Source organism: Apostichopus japonicus, chromosome 12 (genome assembly GCF_037975245.1).
Source record: "Apostichopus japonicus isolate 1M-3 chromosome 12, ASM3797524v1, whole genome shotgun sequence".
NCBI lineage: Eukaryota > Metazoa > Echinodermata > Holothuroidea > Aspidochirotida > Stichopodidae > Apostichopus > Apostichopus japonicus.
Genome location: NC_092572.1, coordinates 23,255,098 through 23,283,083, shown reverse-complemented (window position 1 = coordinate 23,283,083; position 27,986 = coordinate 23,255,098). Strand labels below are relative to the sequence as shown.

Below are 27,986 nucleotides of genomic sequence, written 5' to 3'. Positions count from 1 at the left end.
AATGCATTTCTGCCAAATGTCTTCTGGATGCTATAAGATTCAAGCTCATGTAACTTCTTATTTGGGAAGTATGGGCTGTGATAACATATTAGGGGGAGACGGGAGAGTTAATGAAGTGCTTCACCCAACAGGAAAGATGTCTGAATGCTCCTATACGGTTCGAAAGTTACTTCACAATAAACGTTTTCATATCTTTGCTGGTTATTGAAATACTGAAACTCACATGGTTGTCTTTTGATCCAATAATATATTATCTGTATATACAAATCCGGTTAAATACACAAAATGGGCATCCACCATGTATAAAAGATATATGCCAAATTTGCCATACAAACGTGAGAAAAAGAACTACATACGGTCCATGAAATAAACGTGTTCAAGTGTAAAGGTTGATAACAAAAACAAGTCTTCAACACGATTTTAATTAAGAAGATATTTTGTATTTAATCTTATTTACATAACTGTTCTTGAATACGTCAGTGAGGCTGAAAATCCTTCAGTGTATGCTCAGGCACCGTGCCCAAATATCTATAACTCAAATCTCCGGTCAGATGAAGTAGAATGTTCCCGGTTTCTTCAACGTGATGAAAATTCATACTCCGTCGGTTTTCGATGTTTCCGAACTTTCACGGACAAACGATGCAAAGATACTTCCTTCCTTTAATAGCAGGTTTGTAGGTGAGTCGTATTCCACAATGTGACCATCTTGTAGGACCATAATCATGTCTGAATTTAAGATTGTTGTGACTCGATGCTGATAATGAAATGAAGGTAATGCAATTAAAGTCGTGCTACATTCGAATTGCGGAAGCCTCCAGAAGTGACTTCAAAGCTGTTATTTGCCGAACGAGGCTAGGTCAACTTTTATGGGATACTCTCTAAAAGTGATGATCGAACACGAAGTTGACATCACCTCTTCTCCACAGTAAGTAATATCTTATGGCATTCCCTTATTATGAGAGCGGATCTTAATTTTTTATTTTAACAATCTAGGTTATCCACCAACCACGCATTCATCAATCAAACTGTGAATGTGCAGTGACTATGATATTTAGCCCTTATGGCCTTCCAAGTAAACTTTATTTTATTTTTAGCGTGACGGGTTTCCCAGTCAGGGACCCGTATAAAAGGAAAAAGCCATGTGTTTTTCGAAGTACACTATTGGAACCGCGAGTCAATCTATAAGTATAGCATTTACAGCAACTCGCGTTTACCTCCAATCCAGCCAAATTTAGTCTCCTTCCGCGAGCAATTATTTTCATATACCTATATAAGCAATCTATTTTATAAGTGACACCATCATACAGTCACTCGGAAGTAAAGTCTCCAACGCGCCCTAGGCCGTCCAAGTATTTATATTGTTGAAGTTTAGTTCCGCCATCTTAGCTATTCTTTCGCGTACGTAGCCTACCGGTATACCGACTCAACGGTTGGCCATGAGACTAGTGCTACCGAACGGTCGAGTATAGCCTAACGCACGACTACATCGTCGTTAGCTGGATATTTATCTTCGCGGGATATTACTTTTCAAGGATTTACGTGAGTGCAAATACCACTACGAGATAGTTCACCAGAAGTCACAAAGAACACATTAGGGGTAAGTCATAACCTCTACCCTTAATTATTATAATCATTATAAATGTTTGTAATTAACAAAATACGAGCTGTTTTTTTTTCTTTCTGGAAAGCTTGCTCTAGTACAATATATACTTACAGCTACTGTTATAACAGTTTTATCGTGGAAAACATCCTTCATGAAGCGTTGCAACTGATAACTCTGTTCAGGAATAAATAATTCAGTGAAAAAGTTTTTTGAATCACAATTTTGAATAACAATCAGTTTTTTATGCATATATGAATACAGGTGGAACATTCAATGAAACTTTACCTTAAGTTAAAAGAAATATATAGATCCTTCATCGATAAGGTATATTTTCCTCCAAATGCATTCCGTTCCACTGTATCAGGATGAAGTCTACACGATGTCTATTTGTGAATGCTGTAGCAGTAAAAGACTGAACCTAATTGTAAATGTCATTAAATTGGCATCGAAAAGATGTTTTTACACTCAGTGAAACCTAACAAGGTCAAGGATCCCCGATCCTCATAGAAACTAAAATTGTGGCATCGAAAAGATCCCAATAAGAAAAATACCACTATTTACCTAGGCCTATACAGAAACATTACAATATAGCATACTTCATGAGTTACTACACTAGACTTGTACAGGTACTCAATAGATTTCATGGCGATTTAATCAGTGGCGTTTGTTACTTTAGCAAGACCTACCGTGTTTGTGTCAATGAACGCCGTTGGTTCATCCAATACAATTATTGTAGACCCTCGGACAATAGTTCTCGCCAGACATAGCAACTGTTTTTCGCCCAAACTGAAGTTCGATCCACCAGCGGAGATAAATGAATCTGTCGTTTAAATATGAATAACAATTATCGTTAAGAAGAGACACTTGGTGTTGGACATTTGCAAGATAGCCGACGTATTTTATTGACCCTCACGATTCAAGATCCATTTACACCGAAACTGACATTCATCCCCCCCCCCCCTTTCGATTCTGCTCCGGCCATCCAAACATTAATAGAAACCATTACTCACGTGTCCCAGGGCTTGCTAGAATAATTAATCATTCTCTGTAGAATATTTTGTACAATAATGAGTACAGAGTATGCCCACTGTTTACTGATCTTTGATGAGGGGTGAGGGGGTATTTAAGGCTTGTGTTGTGTTCTGCATTGTGTCAGATACTGTTATTAAGGGTCGTTTGAGTTCATTTCATAATACATTACCTAGTCCAGTATGAAGACGAGCAATTTTATCTTTTAGTTGAACTTTTTCCAAAATGTCCCAAATGTCTGCGTCGGCCAATCTTCTATCGAAATCTATATTCTCCCTTTAGAAGGGAAATGAAAAAAAGGAGATATAGACAAAAAGAGTGGGAGAATAATAGTATGAGTGGTTATTTTAGGTGATCCGCCTAGCGGAGCTACAAGGCGTCGTGACTATGCGGCAATTCGAAATGAGAATGACCCCCGCCAAAAACAGTTACACAGTAACAAGAAACATTTCTAGGTTCCTACCACACATACGCCATCCAATCACCAGTTACTACAAACCCACGTACGGTATGAGTATGAAAAAAGATAAACATAATCATATCATAATCAAAACTTTTGTTACCTTATTGTCCCGTTGAACAGGATGGGCTCTTGAGGGACGACTGAAATTCTACTTCTAAGTGTTTGTAAGGGAACAGTCTCTATGTCTATACCGTCTATTGTTATCCTTCCTGTAATAAACAATAGCATGGTGTAAGAGGTTAAGGTCATCGACAATAGCCCAAACAGGACTGTATCGTCATGAGGGGATCTGTGCACTGCTTGTTTCCCTAACAAATAAGGGCGAAACTTCTTGTTGAGAAAACAATAGAGCAAGGGTTCCCTAACTGGGGTGCATGAACCCCCAGGAGGTGCGTGAGTCCATCCCAGGGGGTTCGTGTGACGTTTCTGAAAGTCAAAACTATAGTACTATTTGTTGAACTATCATCTGATATCATCTGACATCATATAAATTTAGTAATGTACAAAAGTCGTACCTATCGACAAACTCTTTTCCCGTTCCATAGGCATATGTTGCCATAGTAGTACAGTACCGTGCATGAGATAAATAACTGAATTATGAAACAGACACAGGCCGCATGACTTTGGTGAAGTTGGTGTACGCATGACAGTAAAATATTACACTATGAACTTGATCTTTTACGAAGCACTGTTATGCGTAATATAGTATAATAATGACTCAGATTTTGTCTCGAAAAGTAAGGGGTTCGTGGACAACTGTGACATCCACAGGAGGTTCGTGGAGGGATAAAGTTAGGGAAACCCTGCAATAGAGGATTAGGCCTACGTAAGCAATATCCGAAATAAACCATTTCAGGCAGAGTTATGATGTAAGTGTGGGTACCTAAGTGGAATCGAAAACAAATGACAAACAAGCAAAGACAGAATCACTGACCTTTTGTCTGGATCAATAACCTCAGTAAGCTCATGGTCAAAGTTGACTTGCCACTTCCGGTTCGTCCACAAACACCAATCTTGTGTGGATAAAGAATAGCATACACAGTGTGTTTTATGATATTGTAATAGCAATGACTTTTCATGGAAACTATGTTTAACATCACCAGAATACTTCCCTACTTTAGATAATATCATAACATATGATTGAGGGAGGTATTGATCCGTTTTTGCGGTACAACTCATCATGTGCAAACGGGAAATTAAACGGCACGACCATACGGCACCAAGGAAAGCAAACGAATCAACAGTAAACCAAACGAAATGGTTCCAAATATTACGGAGATATACTAGGCAGGCTGTGCACATCACAATTCGCACGACTTATTCCGTCGGGTCATCATTACAACACACCCTCTACACACAGCAGACATAAAAAAATGTTTTGTACTTATTCTGATAAAAGTATTAAACATTTGACGCAAATACCTTTTGGCCACCGAGAATTTCGAACGAAACGTCTTTCAAAACGGGATCGAGATGTTCAGCATATTTTATGGTGACGTTCTCGACAAGAACTTTACCTTTGGACGGCCAATCTTTTGGTGGTTTACAACCTGTTGGGAAAGAAATAATTACTGCTTGAAAAGGACGTGGGACTGAACATCTGAGGCGATTGTGGTGTTGCTTATTATAATATGTCATTATTATGAAATACAAATAACCAATCATAATATTTGCCGACAAACATTCTTTAGCTAGTGGCAACATCTCTTTTCTAAGGCTATCATACAATATTCTGTTCTTACATTACAAATAACCGTTCGTGGGTTTTTTTTCCGGCAGTCTATACATGATATCAAGAAGTAGTAATTTGATAAAGTATTTCTGCATTTGACTTCTTTTCAGCTGATTTGATTGGACCATACAGTAGAATTTGTAGAGCGCAATCTTATTATCTTTTTGAAAGTGTGCCACCACTATCCCATTTTCGAGATAGCTAAAGTCGGCAGTAAGTGATAAGAAGGAAGTTTAACAATCTTAAGTAAATCGTTCATAATCTTTATCTAAATCCACTGGATCCGAGCGAGATATTTTCTACCATTTATCAAGGAAAGCGTATATCGGTTCATTAGATTCATAATTTGTGTAGATTTCAACATCATATTCATATTTTTCCCACTTGAGAATTATATGCGAGTAGGACTACCGTATATTACCAGTAACTAATTGTTACGTCAGTGACGTTTTTGTTTAACATTTAGTTTAATTATAAACCTTACACTGTGCACTGGTAAACCTTGTCATAAATACGACTCAGTTTACAATAGCAGCATTTTAATTGCATACACGTCCAGCTAAATTTCTCGGTATTTTTGTGTACGCACGGCAAGGAGTGTGCGTGGATTTCTTTTCGGACTTGTATACGATCAATCTTAAGGAGGATTTCGTGCTTAGAGAAGGTAGCAGGACCAAGCCATTTATTTACCATTCAAGTGGATTCCTCTCACGGAATGCGGACCTTTATTGTGTAGCTACCCTCATGAAGATTATCGAACAATAAGTTGGAGGTAAGAAATTTTCATTAAATATCTATCCAACAAACTATGCCGACAATGAAATTTCATTGCAGTTCCATGAAGCAAATCGTCTACTACATAAAATTTATTCGCAAGAAATATATATATATATATAAATTAAAGCGGTAACGCACTGAAGTAGGTTAGGTTAACGTAGAAATGTAGCATTTGAAAAAAAAGCAACAACAACAGTGTATTGTACTACTTTCTTAAAATTCGGTTGCGGTTGCTTATGACGTCACAACAGACAACTGCGTGGAAAAGGACATTGACTCTCGGATGATGCAACACGTGTAGAGTTTTAGTTTACCTAATGTGTAAAATCAATGGAACTAAATGAATAATAAACCCTTAGATGGTGGCTTAAGTAGCTATAGTTGTAAATAGGAGCAATTGCTGCATACCCCGCAACTGACAAACACACACACCAATTTTGTTTTTATTAAAACGACAATAACTTATTTACTATAGGGACTTCCAGTAATATTCTATGAGATTCAAGAGTTGCGGGGTATTCTGCAATTAGACATGTAAATATAATAATAAAACTAGGGCCGGTACCATTTTGATTTTCAGTCTTGACATCGATGTACGTCTTGACTCTCTCCACAGAGGTCATTGATGACTCCAAATGAGCGAATGAAATCACAGATGAAGAGATAATAGATGACATCTACAAAAAGAAAATGAACGTGACCAGTGCAGACGGTTATTAATGTCGTGGAACTGATGTATATCGGTATGTATGATTGTTGATTAAATGGTGTGAAGACTCGCGCACAAAGAAACCTAGTTTCGAATGAGGTGTAACAGAAGTGTTATAGACACCCCCATTGATCCCAGATAATACACACACAGCTTGCTACCGTCGCTAATTAGACACTAGTGTACAGTCAGTACATACAGTTGCGGTCAATACCCACAGCACAGTGTAGAAACGATACAGCGATGGACATCCCAGGTCCAGCTAAAGATAATAAGGTATCACGTTTCATTACTGTCTGCATTTTGTAGCGACACGAACAAAACGTCACTTGCAAGCAACAGAAAGTTAACTTTTTCAGATGGCCGCACGCGGTTTGGGGCGAGTCTTCAATGCCTTTAATATGTTTGGTTGTAGTACATGCGACTCGATTCTACTACTCATCCGGCTTTTATACTGTTACATGAATATTACATGTGGCAATTATTATCAGTCGTGGCATGGTTATTACATTATGAATACAACGTATGTTGATAGAAACGTATAAGGAATGATATAGACATAACTTACTTCGAGAGCAGAGGCAATTGCCAACCCGACCAAACTCGGAGATAACTGGAAACGGTATGAGCCAAGAACCGCCAGGAAAGCAATCACAAGGAATGAAGCACACGACAGGAGCAACTGTGATGAACAAAAGATATATCAAATAAATTGATTGTCAAAGTTTCAATATATAAGAAGGCATAACAGGTCATAGAGATACACGACTCTAACCACTTAGTGTAAAACAAGTTTCAAGCATCAACAGTGAAGATTTGAAATTACATCATCTATAAGATATAGCAGGACAATGTATATTTAATTACAAGTATTGGGTGACTTTATATAAGCATACGGACTTTGTATAATCATTTAATTTGAGACTGTGTGTTTTATGTTATATTTTTTTATTGTAGGCCTAAGTTACTCAACCCTCTGAAACATATCTTTAGCCTGTTGTAAATCACATACCAAATTTAACACTACCCACTGGATGGTGACGATCGTGAATTTTGTAACCAGAAGGTAGTTATCTACTTTATCCAGGAATTTGAAGTACGCATCCTTCTCTCTCCTGACGGCAAAGAATAATAAAGAATCTCGGTTGAGTTTCAGCTGGTTAATAAAGTTATCAATTACATGAAGTAAGAACAATGAAATGAATGTTATATGAAGGCAATTTGGAAAGACATGGTAACGTGGATACATAATCCTGTGCACTCTACTCTGGATGGCAAGGCCCTGACCCTTGTCAATTCAGTAACTTGACTAATTGGCCAGGATGGCAGGACTGACCCTTGTCAATTCAGCAATTTGACTGACTATTTTGTATGGCAAGGCCCTGACCCTTGTCTATTCAGTAACTCGACTGAAACGTCAGGATGGCAAGGCCTGACCCTTGTCAATTCAGCAGGCTTAACTGAAACGTTTTTATGTTCTGGTGAAAAGTAATCGGTGCCACTTTTTGATGATACGCAAAGTTAATGATGTAATGACATGCAACGTATATCTGATAACTCGGGTCTCAACACAAAGTTAATTAGGGTTAAAACATATTCAAACTTTCCTGAACTTGATTTTAAAAATAACACAAACAGAAAATGGATTCACCTGTACGCCCGGGCACTGGAAAGACCGTGTAGAGCTTCAGCAGCCAAGGATAAAATAGGAGACATGCTCTTATTCTGCAGACGTGTAAGATCTCTTTTGAAATAAAAATGTATCAAAAAAATGTGGATTTTATTGATTACGTTACATAGATAAGGAGCTCAATGATCATGTAGTAGTCATTTGAGGTCCGTGTGAGGAAACAATGAAATATGCTATATTTGTTTCATGAATATTGATGAAACATGGGCAGATTGATTCTTGGATAATATAGCTATCATGGTTGGTCAATATCTTAAAGTTAATCTTAATCAGCCAGCATGTACAAAATTCACTTTCTCTGGAATTGTCAGAAGTTACATAAACTTATGAATATAGTCATGAATATTCATGAATATGGTCATGAAAGAGCTACAAATAGTCATATGCACATGCACAACTTGATCAGCAGTATCTTGCTTATATAGGTTCAACATTATTGCTATAAATACTAGAGAGCCAATGCGGTTAGCACGGATGCATATTATGTAATCGAGAAGACGTCTGTTACAATATTACATCGGGGGGGGGGGGGGATTCGGGGGCAATGGGCCAAAGTTTTCTTTTCAAATTTATGGATTAAGTAATGCCTCTTCAAACAAACAATCTGCCCCTGTAAGTTTGACAAACTGGCTACGGGCCCGATTACACCCCTTCCACAAACATTGGGACTTGAAACCTGGGAATGTTGCGTGAAAGAAAGGATTTCTTACCTCGATGCATCAATGAAATAAACGTAAACTCCACAGTAAATGATGATGTAAACAATAAAGAGCAGGATTAATGGAGGCGAAATAACGACGTTGGTGAGAAATACCACGCATAGGAAGACAACAACACGAAAGAATAAACTCCAGACTTTAGTGAGCATCTGTATGTATAAAGAAGAAGAAGAAGAAGAAGAAGGGTTTCTTAGTTTACTGTACTTCCTTTCACATATTTTACTTATTTGCAGTTCTATTGTCTTGTTCACCTTGTTATACTATGTGATAAAACAAATAATAATAGTAATAATTTTGGAGTTATCAAGTTATGTCCACCGAAAGTAACTGTGTGTACAGCTATAGTTGTATTCATGAAACGTATTATGATAAATTAGACTTGTGGTTGAAAATACAACATGAATGAACTTACTTCTTCTAAAATAGACAAATCTCTTGAAAACCTGTTAAAGATCCGACCCTTTGGTGTCGTGTCAAAGAACCTGACGAAGAAAAAGCGGTGTTAAAACGAAACATAAAAGGGGTCTAATAAACTCACCGGTTACCCCGAAAAGGCACACCAGAGGTAGCATTTACATAATCACATGATATGTAAACCGACTGGGCTGAGAGGGTAACATTTGACAATTGTGAAATCATGCTTGGGCTTCGCGCAAAGCTTGTTCCCTAGGTGACTTTGTTAAAGTGGTCTAACGATACATATTAAAGCCATTGTAATTATCAAATCACCATGTACTGAGATATTATATCCACTGATTTGGGTTCTTCTTTCGTGACTTTCTTAGAAAGTATAATACGTCATTTACAATGTAGCAGGCACATACTTGCACCAGTGCGACATTGGCCAACGTTTTACAGGAAAACATAGTTATGATGATACCTAGCTCACAAGTTGTGAGCGTCACATATGATCACATAATACGCTGCTGGTTGAAATTGTTTAGAATCATACTTTGAAGCCTTCGGAATGTTTCCTACCTCAGCGGTGCTCGGATGAGATTGTAAATCATCTTATCGTGTAGTTTACAGGCCGATGACCAACACCCGTAAGTTAGGAATGCTTCGGTAACATACTTCGTAAAGGTAACACACAGGAATAGAATTGTATAGACTGTGATGTAATACTGTGTTGATCGTTCCTCCTGTACAGACAAAATTAAAATCAAAACCGTTTGCCATAACATGCATCCAATTATTGGAAAGACCATTCTGTTCAGTTTAGATTCAAAATAGTGCAGGTATTGGAGGAGGAAACAACTATAAAGATGATAATAAATGATAACAAAATACACAGATCATAGTTGAAGAGTAGAGATCTGCTGGTAACGAATATGAATATTGGTTACGTGGAGGTTTATTCAACATCATGGATGGAAATATGACATGGCTATGTCAGAGTACGTTATCAAACGTTACTAATCGAACACATGATATTTCATTAACGTGCCTTTGTGTATTTAATTTGTGACAATCTCGATAGCCAATACCCATAATAATACTATGATACACACACTTTCGTTCTACAACTTTTTAGATGTGTCAAAAACTATGAGAGAACATAGAATTTTGAGCAGGACAAATCACTGATTGAAAATGGCTGGCATGGTAGCTTACAGTGTTTCTTGAAGTCTCATAATGAAATGACATTCTAGCATATAGTTAGAACCATACTGATCAGCAAAAAGGCATTGAAGACTCGCCCCAAACCGCGTGCCGCCCTCTGAAAAAGTTACTTTACGTTGCTTGCAAGTGAAGTTTTCTTCCTGTCGCTACAAAATGCAGACAGTAATGAAACGTGATACCTTGTTATATTTTATCTGGACCTGAGATCAGGGAGTTCCATAACAACTCCCTGCCAGTGGCGGCGGAACCGGGGGGGCTTGGGGGGGGGGGGCTCAGCCCCCCCAATGAAAAAGTTGAGGGGGCAAATGCATGATAAGCCCCCCCAATATTTACCAAGGCTCCGAAACGTGCATCTGCCCATTTTTCAATGCATACTTGTCGATCTGTCCGATGCAGACGTATACTATATAGGTGTAATAATTTTAGTAATTGCTGGGGGACCCTGGTTCCTTTGGACCGTCCCTTGCTATAGACCACATTGTCACCCCAACCGCGTCTTCACGCCCCGTGAAAAGTGGAAGCAGTTAGTGTGAGTACCGGTAAGCGTAACACAACTTCGTCTTAGGCCAATGACTTGCCTCATTTCAGCCAGTTCTCCAACATCCCCTTACTTAGTGGCGGAGCGTCCATATATACAGTCAGGGGGCGGATACCCCCCCCCCCTCCTGACGGACTCAAATGGACTGCTGGCGCCCTTTTCAGCTTTTCACTACTTTTAACTTATTCGCGATTATTGACTATTTTATTGCGCTCTCATATACCTATTGACATTTGTCATATTCTGTTGGTGTAATTTTCCGACAAAATGGCGACGACACCTATTTATTCTCCGTTTATCTGCAAATTAGCAAGGCCCGGAAAGGGTCATTTCCTGCAATCTAGGGAGTAACTTTACTCAAAAATTGTCTGTACGCTCCACGCCAACCTGTGGTGGCGCTCCGCTTAGATAGTGTCGAAAGCGCCCTTACAGACCATTCTTGCCCCCCCCCTGACCAATACCCCTAGCTCCGCCACTGCCCTTTCTACACTCAAAAACGTCTTTGCGAGTACACTACGAGTAATAGCTACTCTCTTAAAACACCATCGAATATACAAATTACAATGTTTTTACAGACTTTTACGTGCAATCTGAGAAATTGCAGGCTTGAAACCCATATTTTAGGGCTAGGTATTCGCAGCATAAAACACTCGGGAAGTGCCGTTTCCGGCCATCTGGGGGTTTGAAAAAAAACCAAATTTTCTTGTACGCTCCGCGCCAACCGATGGTGGCGCTCCGCTTAGATAGTCTCCACACATTAGCCCCCCCAATAATTTTTCCGTTCCGCCGCGCCTGCTCCCTGCTGATATGCCCATCGCTGCTATGTACACTGTGTTGTGGGTATTGACCGTAGCTGCATGTATTGACTGTACACTAGTGTCTTATTACCGACGGTAGCAAGCTGTGTGTGTATTTTCTGTGATCGGCTGTGGTGTCTAACACTTCTGCTACACCTCATTCGAAACTAGGTAAGATTACCGGCAGCAGAAGTTTCTTTGTGCGCGAGTCTTCACCCCCTTTAAGGTACAACTGTAAAAGGTTAAATAAACTAACGTCCTCTCGTACCTGCAAAATAGAAACACCTCCTCCGTCTGACGAGCTGGTCCAAACAGACAAGCAGAAGTTAAACAGAGCATTGAAGATGATAACGCAAACGAGACAGATGAATATGGAGACTAGGATGGAAGACCCAAAATGCTTGAAGTAAATCCAATAAACATCCCAGGTTACTCTGCCTCTTATATGCTTCTCCTTCTCAATTAGCTTTGCCTTCTCATTATCTGCGAGAAAAAGAAACATCCATTTTATATCCATTTTAGTCAAATTAGCTTTCGTTCACTTTCATATATAAAAATAAACCATATGCGCAATTTTTGTATATTCTTCTAGGCGCAACATTTTGCGTTTTTTTTTTTTTAATCAATTTGTAGGTGGATCAGTTTCAATCTTATTTTGTATATAAATGTGTACTTTGTAAACTAGCTACTTTGTAAAATAGCTACTTTGTAAAATAGCTGCAGACAAAAACGGTCAAAATGTACCACAAAATAATCTTAGGCAACGCTTAGAAATGAATACAAAGTAGAAGTTATATTCGATCGATGTTTACGACACATGATTTCATTTTACGCTTGTCATCGACGACACAAAAATAAAAATCGAAAGTATTTGAAAATTGTTGAATTTTTCTTTTAAAATGAAAAATGAAACAATACACACACACACATGTTTGTATTACATTCAGACCGAGGACCCTATTGTATTTTCAATTGTTCAAATCCACGTACCCTACCTTAACAATACCCCATACAATAGAATTCTTCCGAGGACGTGGTGATTCTTTAGAAATCACAACCGAGGACCTGAAATTGTTTTGTTCAAGTCCTCGGTCAGATAGCAAAGCAAACGCACACACACACGCACGCACGCACGCACACGCACACAAGACACTGACCTTTGACACTGAAAGTATTTTCAATGCAATCTGTTTTTATCAACTCAAAGTTCTGTTTCATTTACACCCAATTATACCTCATATCAGTTGCCTTTTTTTGCCTACCCTTATGGCCATGTTTCATTGGCGTGTGCTTCTTCAGAGTCACGTGGTCATCTTCCACATGATGGTGTTTACAATGATGATAATGACCCACGTTGTGCTGACTTCTCTTGAATTTCTTATTATTTTTCTGCGATTTGTGAGGTGTATCCAACTCTCTATTAACATCCTTCCAAGATGTGCAAAGATCAGAATCCGTGTCGAGGAATTCATCTGGTTTTCCAACGCGAGTCACTTTTCCGTCTGCAATCAGCACGATCTGTCAAAAGTTGGGAGACTTGTATAGGTAATTTTTGAAGTATTAAACGCTTCAAGACGCTTCGACAACTTCCTTGGAATAAAGACGTGTTGCTAAAGGGGTGCGTGGGCGGAATGAACGCCTACGGACGGTAATTGATGATGCAATTTCACACTGTGGGAGGGAGGCAAAGCGTCATAACTTCCTATATAGGCTTAATTAGTTCTGTTTCTTCTAGATCGCAGTATTGAAAATGGAGCATATTTATACATTGTTTATAATGATTATTTCCACACTCAACTATTCTTTATTCACCGATAGACATGCAGATATGTTAGAGGAGAATGAAATATTCTACGAATACTCTTCTAAACCAAAAGCTGAAAATTTAAAATGAATATCAGAATATTTTTGTTATATTTTGTCTGGACGATTGTGAAAATCTGTGGAATAGTATTATTAAATATCAATACTTAGACCGACTTACCTGGTCTGCTTGTGATATAAACTTCATTTGGTTGGTTGTAATGACGATAGTTTTCCCCTCTTTTTTCAAAACATCGATAATTCCATGTTTTAATACAAATGAAGCGACTTCAGAATCAAGGGAGGATAACGGATTGTCCTAAGTAATAAGAGAGTATAAACTACATTGATATGCATGTTGTCACATTTAGTGCCACCAACATATTATTTACATATAAATATAAAGTAATAAGGCGCAGTAAGCTTATGTGAGATTTCTTTCATCGTTGCGGCGGGTTGAAAGAAAACGAATGCTGAAGAAGATATGAAAGGAGTCATAACTTCGAACTTATCGCTTTAGATGACTAAAATATAATAAATTGCACATCCAACCGTAGTTAGTCTACCACACCACAGGGACGAATTTGAAAGGGGGGGGGGTGAAGCAGAATTTAAAAGGGGGCACTTCTCAAAAAGGGCGCATTATTACACTTAACGGAGCGCCACGATGTACAAAGAAACTCTTTGCCCAAAATGCCTCCCACGTTGAAGGAAATATACAATAATAAGAGTATTGTATTACATAGCAGACGAACTTTCGGGAAGGGTCGCTTAGCTTCTTCAACCTGGAAAGAGGGCTTTAATGATACTTCCTGCTTTTCAGTTAAATTTATTTTTTCGGGGTTCTCAAAGGAGATGAGGGCGATCACTCCCATTGCCCCCCCCCCCCCGTCATGGCTACGTCCCTGGTGTATCACGGACGCGTTTAAAGTGACAGTCACTGAAGTTGACATTGCGCGTCTATAGGAGGTATTAGTTAATGTTTGGCGGTTGCTAACAATAAACATTTAGCTAGGGTTGGTAGTACCCAAAATGCATCTTACCAATAGTATAACGTCGCAGTCACTGTACATCGCTCTAGCTAAGCTAAGCCGATGATTTTGTCCTCCACTCAGACGGATACCCTGCTCACCGATCTCCGTCTGGTCCCCTGCCGGAAGAAGACGCAGATCGTGCTCCAGAGCTGTGGCTTTAATTATTCTTCGATATCTTCAAAAAGTAAAATATATATCCTTCTTAAAATTCGGTCAATGACTGTAAATTCAGACATATTACCCAAATATGGGATACAGAATCAGTACCGATAGGCAAGTGGCAACAGAAGATAAAGACAATTTTTTTTTTAAATTACAAAAAATCACACGCACAATGGAAGGAGTGGCAAACAATGAGGTAAGAAATGACGTCACGGACTGTCAGCGAATCACCTGCCGGTACCCTCAACTTACTGTGGTACATAAGTTTCCCTTACATGACATAGAATATGCATATATGATATATACCTGCTTGTATTTGTATAACTTAACCTGACCTTGGCATCCGACACTTGAATGCATATTCTAGGTCATATACCTCGCCTGTATGAATACACCAGCCATCTCTATTCCCTTGTGGCCTTTTCAGAAATATACGATGAAAAACCAACCTTTCATAATTGAAAATTCTTCCCAGAGTGATGTTGTATTCTATACTGCCGTTTAGGATCCAGGGAATTTGGGCTGAAAACGCTATCTTTGGATATTTACTGAAAACGAAAGATACATGGAAACCATCGTGAGGTGGAATAGGTGAAACGGCATGTCATGCAGTTATCGACACAAATTATTATTAGTTTAACTGACTTCAGAACAATATAATTGGTCAACAGATAGTAACAGTTTTCTAAAGGATAAACGTTTCTTAATTCAAAGCCAGTAGTAAAGTTTATATAGCCTTGGTTGGATCTCTCTATACGTAATCCCCGGAGCGGAATTTAAAACGTCACGACTTACACTGCAGCTCGAACCAAATCCTTCCTTTTTCACGTATACACTGTTACCCCCGATTTTCTTAGAAGGAGGGACGGGCGAGGGGGAGGGGGGGGGGGCTGGTACTGGTAGCGTTCGGGAAAGATCTCTCGAAACAATGTCGTTCTCTTTGAATTCCACAACCGTTCAGATCTCCAATTTTAAACTTGAAACCCTTAATAAGTAGCGAATCAATTTTGATCGATACAAGATTATGGAAGTTTATCTTTTACACAACGAAATCAGATACATTCTCAATATCCAGATATAGGCTTAAGATTTCTTTTACATGTTACGAATATTGAGACCTTTCAACTACGAGGTTGGTTATGTAGGAAGCACGGTTCCTCATAAACAATGGAATACTAAATCTCACCAGGAAAAGCGAATATTCCCACGAGTTGTTTCCATCTCTCCTAGGATTGCACTTAACAGAGCTGTTTTACCAGACGCGACTGCCCCGATGACCATAGTTAGGTTGCCTGCAGGAGAGAAAACACAGCTGTTGTGTTCAGTTATATTGTAATGACATTCTATATATGAGATGATATGTATTTATGATAAGTATTCTTGAAGTACGCCCTCTGAAAGATGGCCGTACTACGCATATATGAGTAAGAAATAAACAGGCAATTAATCTTCATGATTCAAGGATATGTCATTATTCATAAAAACTAAACACTATAGCAACCGAGCTGGTAGGCCCTAATTAGTTTTTGCAGATACTAAGTTATCCGACTGTTTCGAATGTATTTGACTTAGTTGTGAACAGTGGCGTAGGAAGGTACTTTTGAGTGGGGGGGGGGGGCTGAAGACTGATGGCCGGCCTGGGGGAGGGGTCTAAGGGGAGGGGGTGTCCCACTCTCCCCTTCCCCTTAGTAATTTTGTGCATTTCCAGGTGGCCTCAGATGCAATTTGGTGCAATATAGCACACTTCAACCCACCCAATTCATTTTGTATATAATTTTGCATTTTCACCTGGCCTTAGATGCAATTTGGTGCTCCAAATGAGATTTTTTCTCATTTGGAAATGAAAAACGGGTTTTCTGACTTGCGAAGCGGGGGGGGGGGGGGCGGAATGATACTTCCGCCCTTCCAGTTTTTTCACTGGGGGCTGGCGCCCCCAGCCCCCCCGGTTCCTACGCCCTTGGTTGTGAATATCATTATTCCGAGCAAGCTATGTAATGAGTATCAAGGCCAAGCTTAGAGTGAGATCTGATCGAGTCTCACCAATGTGCCGCACTGACGTCACGTCTCGACGTAAGTCAGTCCTTAGATTCGAATGTTTTGGCAAGACCGGCCAATATTTCAAGCACTCTATCACAGAAACTACAATTCATGACAGGGCAAGGCTTAGTGTGATACAAGGACAAACGGATGATGTGACAGATAGGACTGGAACTCATTTTTCTCTTTAAAAAAATTCCTTTAACTGGTTATCCCTCAACATCAAGTAATGGATCAATAGGATTCCCGTGGCTCAAGGAGTGTTAGCTTAGTGGTTAACGCCGGTGCCTTTCAATCATAAGGTCCCCGGTTCGAGTCACTCCCAGATTAATGTATGTCGTCCAGTTACAGAGTTGTTGACAATTGACAATTCATAATCATGGACGTAAAATATGAATGAAAGAGACTGACTTTGGTCAGCTTGCGGCTTTGATAAGCCAATGAGGCTTCTTCGCGAGTTCCTGCTTGCAGGAGGATCTAAAATACATACATACACACATACATACATACATACAAGGGTTATATACCAACAACATCATTACTAGTCTCAGTGGCAATAGGAGATACCTCTGTAATGTTTGTAAGCTGCAAATTCTTGTGAGATAAGACTGCAGGGGACACAATAGACCTCCAAGAGAGGTGACTGTATCTAATATATTAGTATCTAGTGTATTATTGCTATTAAGATCCATGATTGAGGTATATGTAGGATGCTGGTCATCCTACAAGCTTATTCTTTTAAGTTGTAGTAGATATACCTGACAGTCCATTTAGGGCAATACAACAGGTACATCTATCATATTGGTGGGTAGGATGGGGTCTAGTGAAAGTGTGTTAGAGGAAATCACACACTGAATCTATTCCCTTTCGATTACGTGGACGTGTTCTAACGATTCTCTACACAATACACAATGTGCGCATTTCTGATGTGCTTTAAGAAAAAAAAAAAGGATTTTTTTGGCATTGTTCAACGAAGCACATTCATTAAAACAAGCGCTTTTTACTTGACCGATCCAATCTGCTATATGTGAAGAGTATTTGTGGTTGCATTCTTTACGAATTATGCAGTGGCGTAGCCAAGGGGGGGGGGGTGGGGGAGACAGCCCCCACCCCATGAAAGCTTGTCGCCCCCCAGTCGCCCCCCACTGGGATTTTGGGCGTCGAAAAAATATTACATGTGCGAAAAATATATCATTGATCTGAAAATTTTCGAATCTCCATGATGACCACTCATGAACGAACCTTCGACCGCGGACCGGCAGTAGGCTATAGTTGCTGAAAAACCGTACATGACATAGCGCTTATGCCGGGTTTTCACTTCTGGGACGTACCCTGATGCTCTTAAAACCGCTAAAAACCAAATTTTCAAGAAAGGAGACAATGCTATCGCTGAGAATCAGTCTATTACCCTAGTATAATGTTTCAGACGCAATCTTTGATCATGTCAGTTTGACATATAATTCGGTCATTCAGTATGTTACTTGGATGAAAGCCGCGTCAATCTATCCTTATTTTCCACGCGCAATTTAAAGATTTGTCGAAAAATGTCAATGCCGGTGTCAAACTCACAATTTAGTGGTATGACTCTCAGAACGGCAAGTCGAGAAACTCACATGCAGTCGCGGCGGATAGCTTCCTTCGCTTATAGTATCCCCGGGGACATTTTGGGGCATCGTTCCTATAGGCCTATATCTGAGGCCCTGGGGTCATTCATTGACCGACTTGGTGCAATATAATGTGCCTATTTCGAAGTAAATGTATTCACAGATTGTTAGTTACCATGGTTTAAAACAAATGAGGGGTATTCTATCCTGAAACATAGGGCAAAATGGGGCTGGGGTTTCCAGTTCGCCGCATCATTTGTCAACTTGCACTGGGTTCTATTGCTGATGTCAATTGGAATCACTGATAACAGAAATAATCCAACAAAAAGTAAGGCCGCATGAACTTTATTGCAGATTTCCTGAGTGACGAATTTGTAATTTTCTCCTGAAATCACGCAACTAGATGGTTGTTATCCAGCCTGGCAAGTGCCATCTCCAGCGATCTGGCAGATATTGAAATCTGAAATTTTCTTGGTACGCTGCGCGCCAACCGGTGGTGGCGCTCCGCTTAGATAGTACTTGCGGCCGGAATACTCATACTCGAATCAATTACGTCCCCCCCACCCCCACGTTTCAAATCGGATTGACGCCCCGGCTAACAAGACTCGGGAAGTGTCATTTCCGACGATCTAGGAGGCCTTTTTAGCTAAAAATTTCGGTACGCTGGGCGCCAACTCATGGTGGCGCTCCGCTTAGAAAGTAACAAGACGCCCTCCCTGAAATGGTCAAGCCACCCCAGCGCCCCCCCCCCCACTGAAAAAATCCTGGCTACACCACTGGAATTATGATACCGTCAGGTTACCTTTAGGTATCATCAAGTTGATATCTGAGAGAGCAATGGAATCTCCATCCCTGTTCCACGAAAAGGTAGCATCTTTAATCTGAAGAAGATGAGAAATGTTTTGGGACTGGGAATTTTGATACCAAAATTGTAGCTCGCTTCCAATCATGGTTGTTTTGTGAATTTGCGAAATCTTGTCAAATAAAGCAAATGTTCATTTTCAATCAATGTATCAGAGTAATAATTATAAATCATATCATACAAAACCGTTGCTTCTATATAGAATGAGGAGTATAACGTTGAACAATCATTTCAAGATATTTCCAACGTGATATTTCAAGATCTTTTCAATATTGTTTTTCCTCTTTTTTTTTCTCAAGATGTTTCAAGATCTTTCAAGATATTTCCATCGTGATATTTCAAGAAATTTTCAAGATTTTTTCTCGAGATTTTTCGAGATGTTTCAAGACCTTGCAAGATATTTCCATTGACAATTCCATCGTGATAAGTATTAAGCATAAGCATAATCCTGTAACAGGATTTATTCCTGTTGTGTTGTGGGTTATACCTGACCTGTACCTGTACCATACCTGTATTGATATCTTCTTTCCTGTTGTCGTATCACTGGTGTCTTTGTCGTAATCCTCAATAACACACTTTTCAATCTTGGGGAATAGATGTTGACCAATTCTCTCGAAATTATCAACTTCTTTTTCATCATCTTTATCGGCGAGCTGCAAGAAAATAAGGTATACAATTGGTAACATTCAATTTCGGAATATATCAGATCAATTCCTATGAATAGTTTATACTCTTATAACCAAGACATCCATAAAGAATTATAAGCTTATTTTGTAACATGTAATCTATACATAACAGCCAAATTTTTCATAAGTTCTATAGGGTCGTAGAGTTTTCGAGTGGTTTCCAACTCTCATGCATTGTTTCATAGCCAATAGAACAATTGTGTACAACTAGCACCATTGTGAACCAGCGGAAAGTTGCTCGCACATAACGCACACTACGATTACACAGTAGGCCTATAGAGTACACAGAAAGGATTGGAATTTTGGACACCTGAGAACTTTGCGGTAACAGTGCCCAGATCCATTTCCTGTTTATAGCTAAGGATGAGAATGTCACATTAAAGGAATGAATCTGTTGTCGTTAGTGCAGAGGGCAACATTGCTTTTATTTTTAAATCGGGGAATACGTTGAGACCAGATTAGCGGAGAGAATACCTTTAAGGGAAATATTTCATCGTCGTTTTAAAAGCTCAGATTGCAGTTTACAGAATCCAAAATGGCCGACAGGGGTAATTTTCCCAGAATATCATATAATCTTTATACTTACATCAGTTTTATGTCTAAGATATCTCTGCCCTGATATCACAGGAGCTGTAAAGAATATTTCTAGTCTCTTGAAACTAACGATACAACTGAGGGTGTGAGTTAAAGACCGCGAAAAGGAGAGCAAGGGACTCGATAAATTCTGGATGATCGTTATGGTGAAGAATGCTTTATCTGACGTCAGCGGAAGTCCGGTGTACCACGTGTACAATATGAACGTCTGCAAAAGGTAAGCACAAAAAGTTGTGTGCAAAGTCAACGTCATCTCCATCATCATCATGTCTCTTATATTTAACTTTAACACAGTTGATCTGTACGGTAGGCTGTTAGGTATAGGCTCGACTTGATACCTTCGAAGTTGACTATGCATGAATATGGGTAGAGTGGTTGAAAGGGAAAATGGGGTATACCTGTATGAGTCACATCTACATACGATGTGTACTTTCAATGTGATCGATAATAACCCTTCCCCATAGAGAAAAAGGTAAATACGTCTCCCAAAACAGGTTGTTTTTCATTTTGTTTTGTCTAATTTAATCAAAAGTTCACTAAAACTGTTAGTGGCATTTCGCCATATACGCAAATTTCAGAACTACGATCCCGCAATTAAATAGTAGTCATGTATGCTAAAGCATGGCTATTTTTCTCTTTCATCAAGCTCTGTGTTTACTGGCTAAAGCCAGAAGTGGAAATATTAATTCGGAGGAGGCAATAATTATCAACATGTAAAAAACTTACGATAATACACACGAAGTAAGGCATCATAGTAGCAGTAACCGCTGGTTATTAAAACAAAAGAAATAAATGGTGGTTGTTAATTAATAAAGAATAACAAACAAATAAGAAGGGCAGTGTTCATTTCTATTGACTAATTAAACAATTACATTCCTTTGTAAGGAATATACTGGTTATTCAAACACGACTATGGTCTTTTGTTTTTCACGCTACTGTTTTAAGGACCAAAAATGCAGTAGGTGCTTGCGAAATTGTGTTATTTCCTTCCATTGCAAGGAATAAACAGGTGTTTTCAGACGTTTACTCCGTGACATTGGGTCAATAAAATGGACGATACGAGTATATATAGATTGCATTTGTAATAAACATGCTGATAAGGGCGGTCGCAGTGATTTTTCGGTAAATCGTTCGCGCCATAAGGGCAACAGAAAAAAATTCCTTTCTTTCGATTACGACAGCTTTCCTCCATTAAACCCATCTGGTCATAGTGCGTTTTGAATAAGAAACATTCAATCTGCTTCGGAAGTTTGTTTTCCGAAATTCATCAGCAAACACGTATTGAGACTTTTACTTACATTCAATGAAGTTTCCAGTCAGAAACATCAACAGTTGCCAGCATTCGTTTCTCCTAATTTCTGCTATCGACTTACAAAATGACTCTTCACATCCACACATTTTCAGGAACCTTATCGCTGACAACATCTCACCGAAGCGTTTCAATCGCTTGTCGGAAAATTTCTGCCGAGTAACATCATAATCATCGTATTTATACATGATTAATTAATAATAAAAGAAATGGGTCGACGGTTGAAAATGCAATGTAAGGTATCAAATTAGCTTATCTGCATTAGTCCAAACCAAACTAGCATTAATAACTGTTGCAAGAAACATCAGACCTATAATGTTTCGGCCATTTCGTTTAAGGTTCTGTCATTTGGTGTCCTTGCTAGCTGGGGAGGGAGGGGGGGGTAGGGGTGTTACCGGAAATATTTGTGAAGTGTTTGAGAAAATGAATCAAGTGACCAAGAAACAAACAGAAAGGACTTACCAACTTTTTCCTTTTGAAATGTGCAACGATTCGTGAAAATTGGTACTGAACCGGAAGAAAGAGAACAGCCAGGACCATACCTGGCAAGCAAGACGCGCCCAGCTCTCCATACAGGAGAAATATGGATATCATAAGCTAGAAGAGGATCATGACAAACGACAAAAGTGCATGCGATTAAACTGTGTGAGCTATATTATTCGACTCCATAAACAATCCTAGTTTTACATGTAGGTGAAGTAACATGTGTCAAACAGCAATGGTTATCGCCCATTCCGTAGAATGTGAGGTGTTTCAATTCCACTCATCATAAATTACCCCAATTATGTTATCCGCAAGCAGCTATGGTATACTGAAGTCACACATACTAGATACTGCAACAGCCCCATGTAAAATAACATTATTCCTTCTACTTTCCGTTGCTTGCTAGTGACGTTTTGTTCGTGCCGCTACAAAATGCAGACGGTATACTACAGTAATGAAACGTGATACCTTGTTATCTTAAGCTGCACCTGAGATGTCCATCGCTGTATCGTTTGTATACTGTGCTGTGGGTACTGACTGCAGCTGTATACAGACTGTACACTAGTGTCTAATCAGGGAGCTGCTACTCTAGTAGCAGCTCCCTGGTCTAATTACCGATGGACGGTAGCAAGCTGTGGGTGTATTTTCTGGGATCGATGTTGGTGTCTTACACTTCTGTTACACCTCATTCGATACTAGGTCAGATTACCGGCATTAGACGTTTCTTTTTGCGCGAGTCTTCACATCCTTAAGCTTTTTTCTTTCATCAATTGAACGACGAAGACGCCGAACATTTGCAGAGAAAGATTCTTTGACAAGGTAAATCACTTTCTGAACTCTTTGCTCTTTTGCATAGTAGTTTACATGATACTGATTCTTACCTTCAATGGTACTGACCACACATTATGAATATTCACTGCCAGGTTGCCAAGGTTAGCGAGGTCAACTGTCAAGTGGTTGGCGATTTCCCCAATGGTAAGTGTTCCGTCGTCGATCACATATTTCGGTAAGAATAACATTTTCTCGAAAATTAAAGTCTGATGAGAGTTTCAAAATACGCAAAGAGGAAGAGAGAACAAAGATAAGAGGAAAAAACATTTCATTTATTGATAGCAATATTATACATATTTTGTTCCTATGACGTGTGACTATCATATATGGTCTACATGTTGTTTAAGACAGTAAAATGCATGGTCCATGTCGCGGAACCCCTATCAGAACACGTACGGGTATAATATACACATTGATAATGTAAACTGAATATGTTGAACTTAAACATATCTGTTATTGGCCTTTGATCGATCTCCAACGCATTAATTCTTATACCGTACTACTTTTCTGATGGAAGCAATGATGATCAACACACGTAGCAATGGATGTATTTTGCATTGATTCTGACTTGTGATGTGGGGTTGGATAGTCAGGGGCCTCTTAACAAATGTCCTTTATTTTATACAGTACATTGCTTAATAATAAGGATTCTTTGTGTTCTCATCTCCCTTCAGTGATTCTCAGAAACAAAACTGAGCAGACGACACAAGGGGCGATAAAAGACGCAGATGTTCATGTTACCTGAATTCCTGAAACAACATGACTGCACTGGATCCTGTTAATGTACGCAGGCCACGAAGAAAGGATTGATTGTGCCAGTTGAGCAACGAACATCACTATGACGAGGACATAAGCGTTCTGGAAGTATTCATCCACAGAGATAAAGTAGGTCGATTTGGTAGCGTTGCTCTGCGCAGCCAGCTACGGGAAATACAACACAAAAATAACCATGGAAGTAAGAGCATTTATAACATGTATAGCGTATGCAAGCAATCTTGTTAGCTAGACTCGTATGTAGTTAAAACTACAATTAAAACAACTTTCCGATTTAACCCACCTTGCAGCGATAACTAGAGATGCAATGTTGCCGAAGTTCAACTTACTTTGGACAGTGTTAAAAAGGATATTTCTGAGGCTGAACAATATTGCTAAAATAAATGTTAGATATTTAGCTGAAAACTGCATGTCACAAACACTAGCAAAGATAAAGATTTCTAAGTTATGGACAGCACTTCGATGACTTCAGAGCGGAAAATGAAATACTTAAGAGTTAAGCTAATCACTATGATTTGAAGCTCTATTCATAGCCACTTTTCAAGTGCAAAATCAGTACTGAAAATATTATACGTTTAACTTTTATATACAGTAGGCCTATATAGGCCCCATGTAGAAATAGGGACAAAAAATATATTTCCAAAATTGGTGAATTTTTTCCTACTCAGAAAAAGACCAGTTCTTTGTGTTTACTTGTGATATCGTACCTGGTTGTCAGTGACGTCACCATTGGTAGCATATAGGATAATTTTCTTGATTCCGATTGGTTGTACAAAAGTAAGAGCATCGGCCAGAAGTTTCATTATTCCAGAGATTATGATAGTCCTGTAACATTGTATCAGAGCCACTCGCCATAGTGGTGGAGATCTATTCGTTTCGCCCGCTTCTTTTTGCTGTAACACACAAAATGACGTCAAAAATTACTCAAAGAAAAAAATGTGTTAGGTATATTATATCTAACTGATAAATTGAAAGGATACTTCAGTCTACCATTCGATTGAATAAACGATGTTTTCATCAATATGGCTGCAAGTTAAGACTGATTTTATTCAATGGTATGCATTTTTGTTAGAACCTCATTTCTCTATCGACCGTACGTGTTGTAATGTATTTAAATCTTACACTAAATGTTAGATTTTGAACTAAATTATAGTCATACTCTGAATTGAATATAAAAATGCTAAATTTTCTATCTTTGTTTCCTTACCGGATTGAAGGGATTTGCTTTCCTATTAACCCACTATTTTAAGCACCCCACCCCCTCCCCCTCCAGCATGCAGTTTACAAAGCAGTACATAATTTTGTCAATATTACTTTGAATTTCCCGAAGTCATCACGCATGCGTAAATGGACTCTAAGTGTTCGACTTCTTGCTGCAATCGAGCCGACGTCATCAGACGTTAAAGTTCTTTTCCTTGCTTCTTTTAAGAGTGGAAACAACCACCAAATAAAGATCTTCTCAGGTAAAATACAGTAATCCTCTTTAAATTTAACGTTAATTTCTTCCAGCCTGATTTGCATTTTTCGCCGATATGATTCATCACACTCTTGCCCTTTGCTGCCCTGTATAAAACAAAAACAAACAAAAATACTATTTTCGTTTTTGATCCATGAGAGCTTATTTTATTCGTCCAATGCATTTATATTTCATATCTGCACAATGTATGTATGTATGTATTTTAGATCCTGCTAGCAGGAACTCGCGAACAAGGCATCATTGGCTTATTAAAGCCGCGAGAATTTAAACGTCCATGATCATGAATTGTCAATTGTCAACAACTCTGTAACTGGAGGACATACATTAATCTTGGAGTGACTCGAACTCGGGACCTTATGATTGTGAGGCACCGGCGTTAACCACTGATCTAACACTCCCTAATGTTAAACTCCCTAATGTACACTCCCTAATGAAAAAAAGCTATTGAGGGAAGACCTCGTTATTGGTCTCTTTTTTTTAACAATTGTAACAACCGTATGTGGCAAATAGCCCAACCTTCGTCTTATAAGATGGAAAGATGAAGCAACTCTTTCCCTCTTTAACATTTAATCGGGAATTTAAGATATCTTAAATTGTTTCTTATTTTAGATATCTAAAATTCTATTTCAGATATCTTCAATTCAATTCGAGATATCTGAAATTTTATTTCAGATATCTGAAATTGAATTCGAGATAACTAAAATAGATTTCGAGATATCTGAAATTGAATTCGAGATATCTGAAATTGAATTCGAGATATCCGAAATTGAATTCGAGATATCTGAAATTTATTTCAGATATCTGAAATTGAATTCGAGATATCTGAAATTGAATTCGAGATATCTGAAATTGAATTCGAGATATCTGAAAATGAATTCGAGATATCTCGAATTCAATTTCAGATATCTGAAATTCCCTGGTATTTCTAGATATCTGAAATTGATTTTAAGATATCTGCAGTTATTTGTAGATATCTTAAATAAATTTGAGATGTCTGTTATTTAATTTGAGATATCTGACATTATTTCGAGATATCTGAAATTCCTTATTAAATGTTAAAATGGCTTTCCATACGGGCCAGCATGCGTATACCCACTTCCGTCCAAACTACTAACGCACGTACTGCTTGGCACGTTTCTACACTAGCTAAATGGCGCCCGTTACAAAAAACAAAGTGGCGGGAAATAGCTATTTACTTCCATGTGAATACCTAAGTCTTACCTTATGGAAATAATTCCGTAAATCTACATAGGCTAATACTGCGTATAACAAGAAAGATACCAACAAGCCATCCATTCGAAGAGTTTGCAAGAATTCCTTTTCCAAGCACAGAACAGTCCAAAGACGAAGAAATTGGACGAATCCAGATGCAATCCAAGTGACTGCTAATGCCAAAGCAAAAGATAACCGGTGTTGTTTCTCCATTCGTGTCCCTACGTACAATGTAACTACGTTCATAACCATGGCAACGAGGTCTGGGGCGTACACGTGCCATCGACTTTGGTTACTTGCATCTTGCACATCTACAAACAAAAAAAAAAAAAAAAAAACGTGACGGAGATAGAATAATTCAATTGTCATCCGTACTGCATCCATCCATGTCTTAACCTCATGAAAAGGCTTCCTGCAAGATTTCAAGTTGCAGATAACATTTTCCCAACCATTACTTGTCTTCAAACAAAGTTGAGGCCAATGTTAATAACATTTAAACATCTCTTTCGATGATACAGGTATTTCATCCGCCATTGCTAACCATGAAACTGTATTTATAGGTTGTGTAAATTAACGCAACACCTTGCCAAGTGATATTTGCATATTAATTTGCATATCTAAAGATATCGCTATTGCATTTGACAGGCTATCATCATTTGGCAACTATTCATTTTAACTATACCTTTTCCAATAATTAATGTCATATTGAGTTTATAATTTCAAGTCTAAATCTTTATTGCCTAACTTGACATTTTTTCTGTTGCAATTATCAATCTTATTTTCTCAATGAAAATCATAAAAATCATAAAGCCATATCTTCGTAGCATTTTGTATGGCGAAAATATTACCTTTAAAGATTTCAAACGTCAGAGTAAATTACACCCTGACGGGAATGTATAATTTTGTCCTTAAGATCTATATACTATGATAATAAATGTGAACTGTAATTACGTCTGTACCTGAAATAAATCTCTCGGCAGCCATAAAAGTATGTATTAGTATGAGAATAACGGTCGCCATCCAACGAATTTCATGTCCAGGATACTTAAGGTGATAACTTGATTTCGTCGCTACCGTTTGCGACATATAACCCCAGCACAAAATAACACACAGCAGCGAGACGATTGCAACGGCGGGTACGAACATCGATAAGAAATCAACATAGAAGAAAGTGTTGTCGTTAAGCAAACGGCTACTTGAAGTTAGTGTATGAGTTGAGATATTTCCAGCCACACATTCTCCTTCACAAACTGAACACAGAAAGTCAGAAAACATTTTCGCGATGATTTAGTTATCTCTTTATGTATCTTTATTCAGTAACCGTCCAAGAATAATACTTGTCATGAAGGGTTGAAACCATTTTCCTTCCTCTGAACGCAGTTACGTGCTAGACAAGTTATTGCGTACCTAAAAATCATTCGTCGCAAATTTCCAGTAG

The 27,986-nt window shown here is 38.7% G+C and overlaps 1 protein-coding gene and 1 long non-coding RNA gene across 2 annotated transcripts; one reads left to right on the top strand and one right to left on the bottom strand.

The window, feature by feature from the left end:
* Positions 1-28: 28 nt before the first annotated feature.
* Positions 29-27,986, bottom strand: LOC139977501 (ATP-binding cassette sub-family C member 8-like). The gene is made up of 32 exons (XM_071986855.1): positions 27,508-27,986; positions 26,558-26,859; positions 25,174-25,422; positions 24,567-24,752; positions 23,827-24,006; positions 23,136-23,291; positions 22,234-22,368; positions 21,761-21,923; positions 21,189-21,229; positions 20,455-20,670; positions 19,692-19,835; positions 19,123-19,201; positions 15,866-15,971; positions 15,129-15,227; positions 14,527-14,692; positions 13,665-13,802; positions 12,943-13,198; positions 11,949-12,163; positions 9,701-9,864; positions 9,135-9,204; positions 8,714-8,871; positions 7,965-8,057; positions 7,326-7,428; positions 6,882-6,995; positions 6,170-6,281; positions 4,518-4,645; positions 4,030-4,108; positions 3,196-3,304; positions 2,805-2,908; positions 2,290-2,423; positions 1,715-1,777; positions 29-754 (listed from the first exon to the last, which is right to left on the bottom strand). The coding sequence occupies exons 1-32, from the start codon at positions 27,821-27,823 to the stop codon at positions 593-595; spliced, it is 4,740 nt and encodes a 1,579-aa protein (XP_071842956.1). The 5' UTR covers positions 27,824-27,986; the 3' UTR covers positions 29-592.
* Positions 767-24,560, top strand: LOC139977504 (uncharacterized). Its single transcript, XR_011796563.1, has 4 exons — positions 767-1,597; positions 4,938-5,599; positions 6,221-6,347; positions 23,760-24,560. It is a non-coding gene; the product is annotated as an uncharacterized lncRNA (long non-coding RNA).

Excerpts from the sequence above, each read along its gene's own strand:
- LOC139977501 (XM_071986855.1), bottom strand. The coding sequence starts at position 27,823 with ATGTTTTCTGACTTTCTGTGTTCAGTTTGTGAAGGAGAATGTGTGGCT. Across the intron at positions 24,753-25,173 it reads ATGACTTCGGGAAATTCAAA|CAAAAAGAAGCGGGCGAAAC; the intron begins GTAATATTGACA and ends TGTGTGTTACAG. Across the intron at positions 9,865-11,948 it reads GAGGTGTTTCTATTTTGCAG|GAGGAACGATCAACACAGTA; the intron begins GTACGAGAGGAC and ends TTGTCTGTACAG.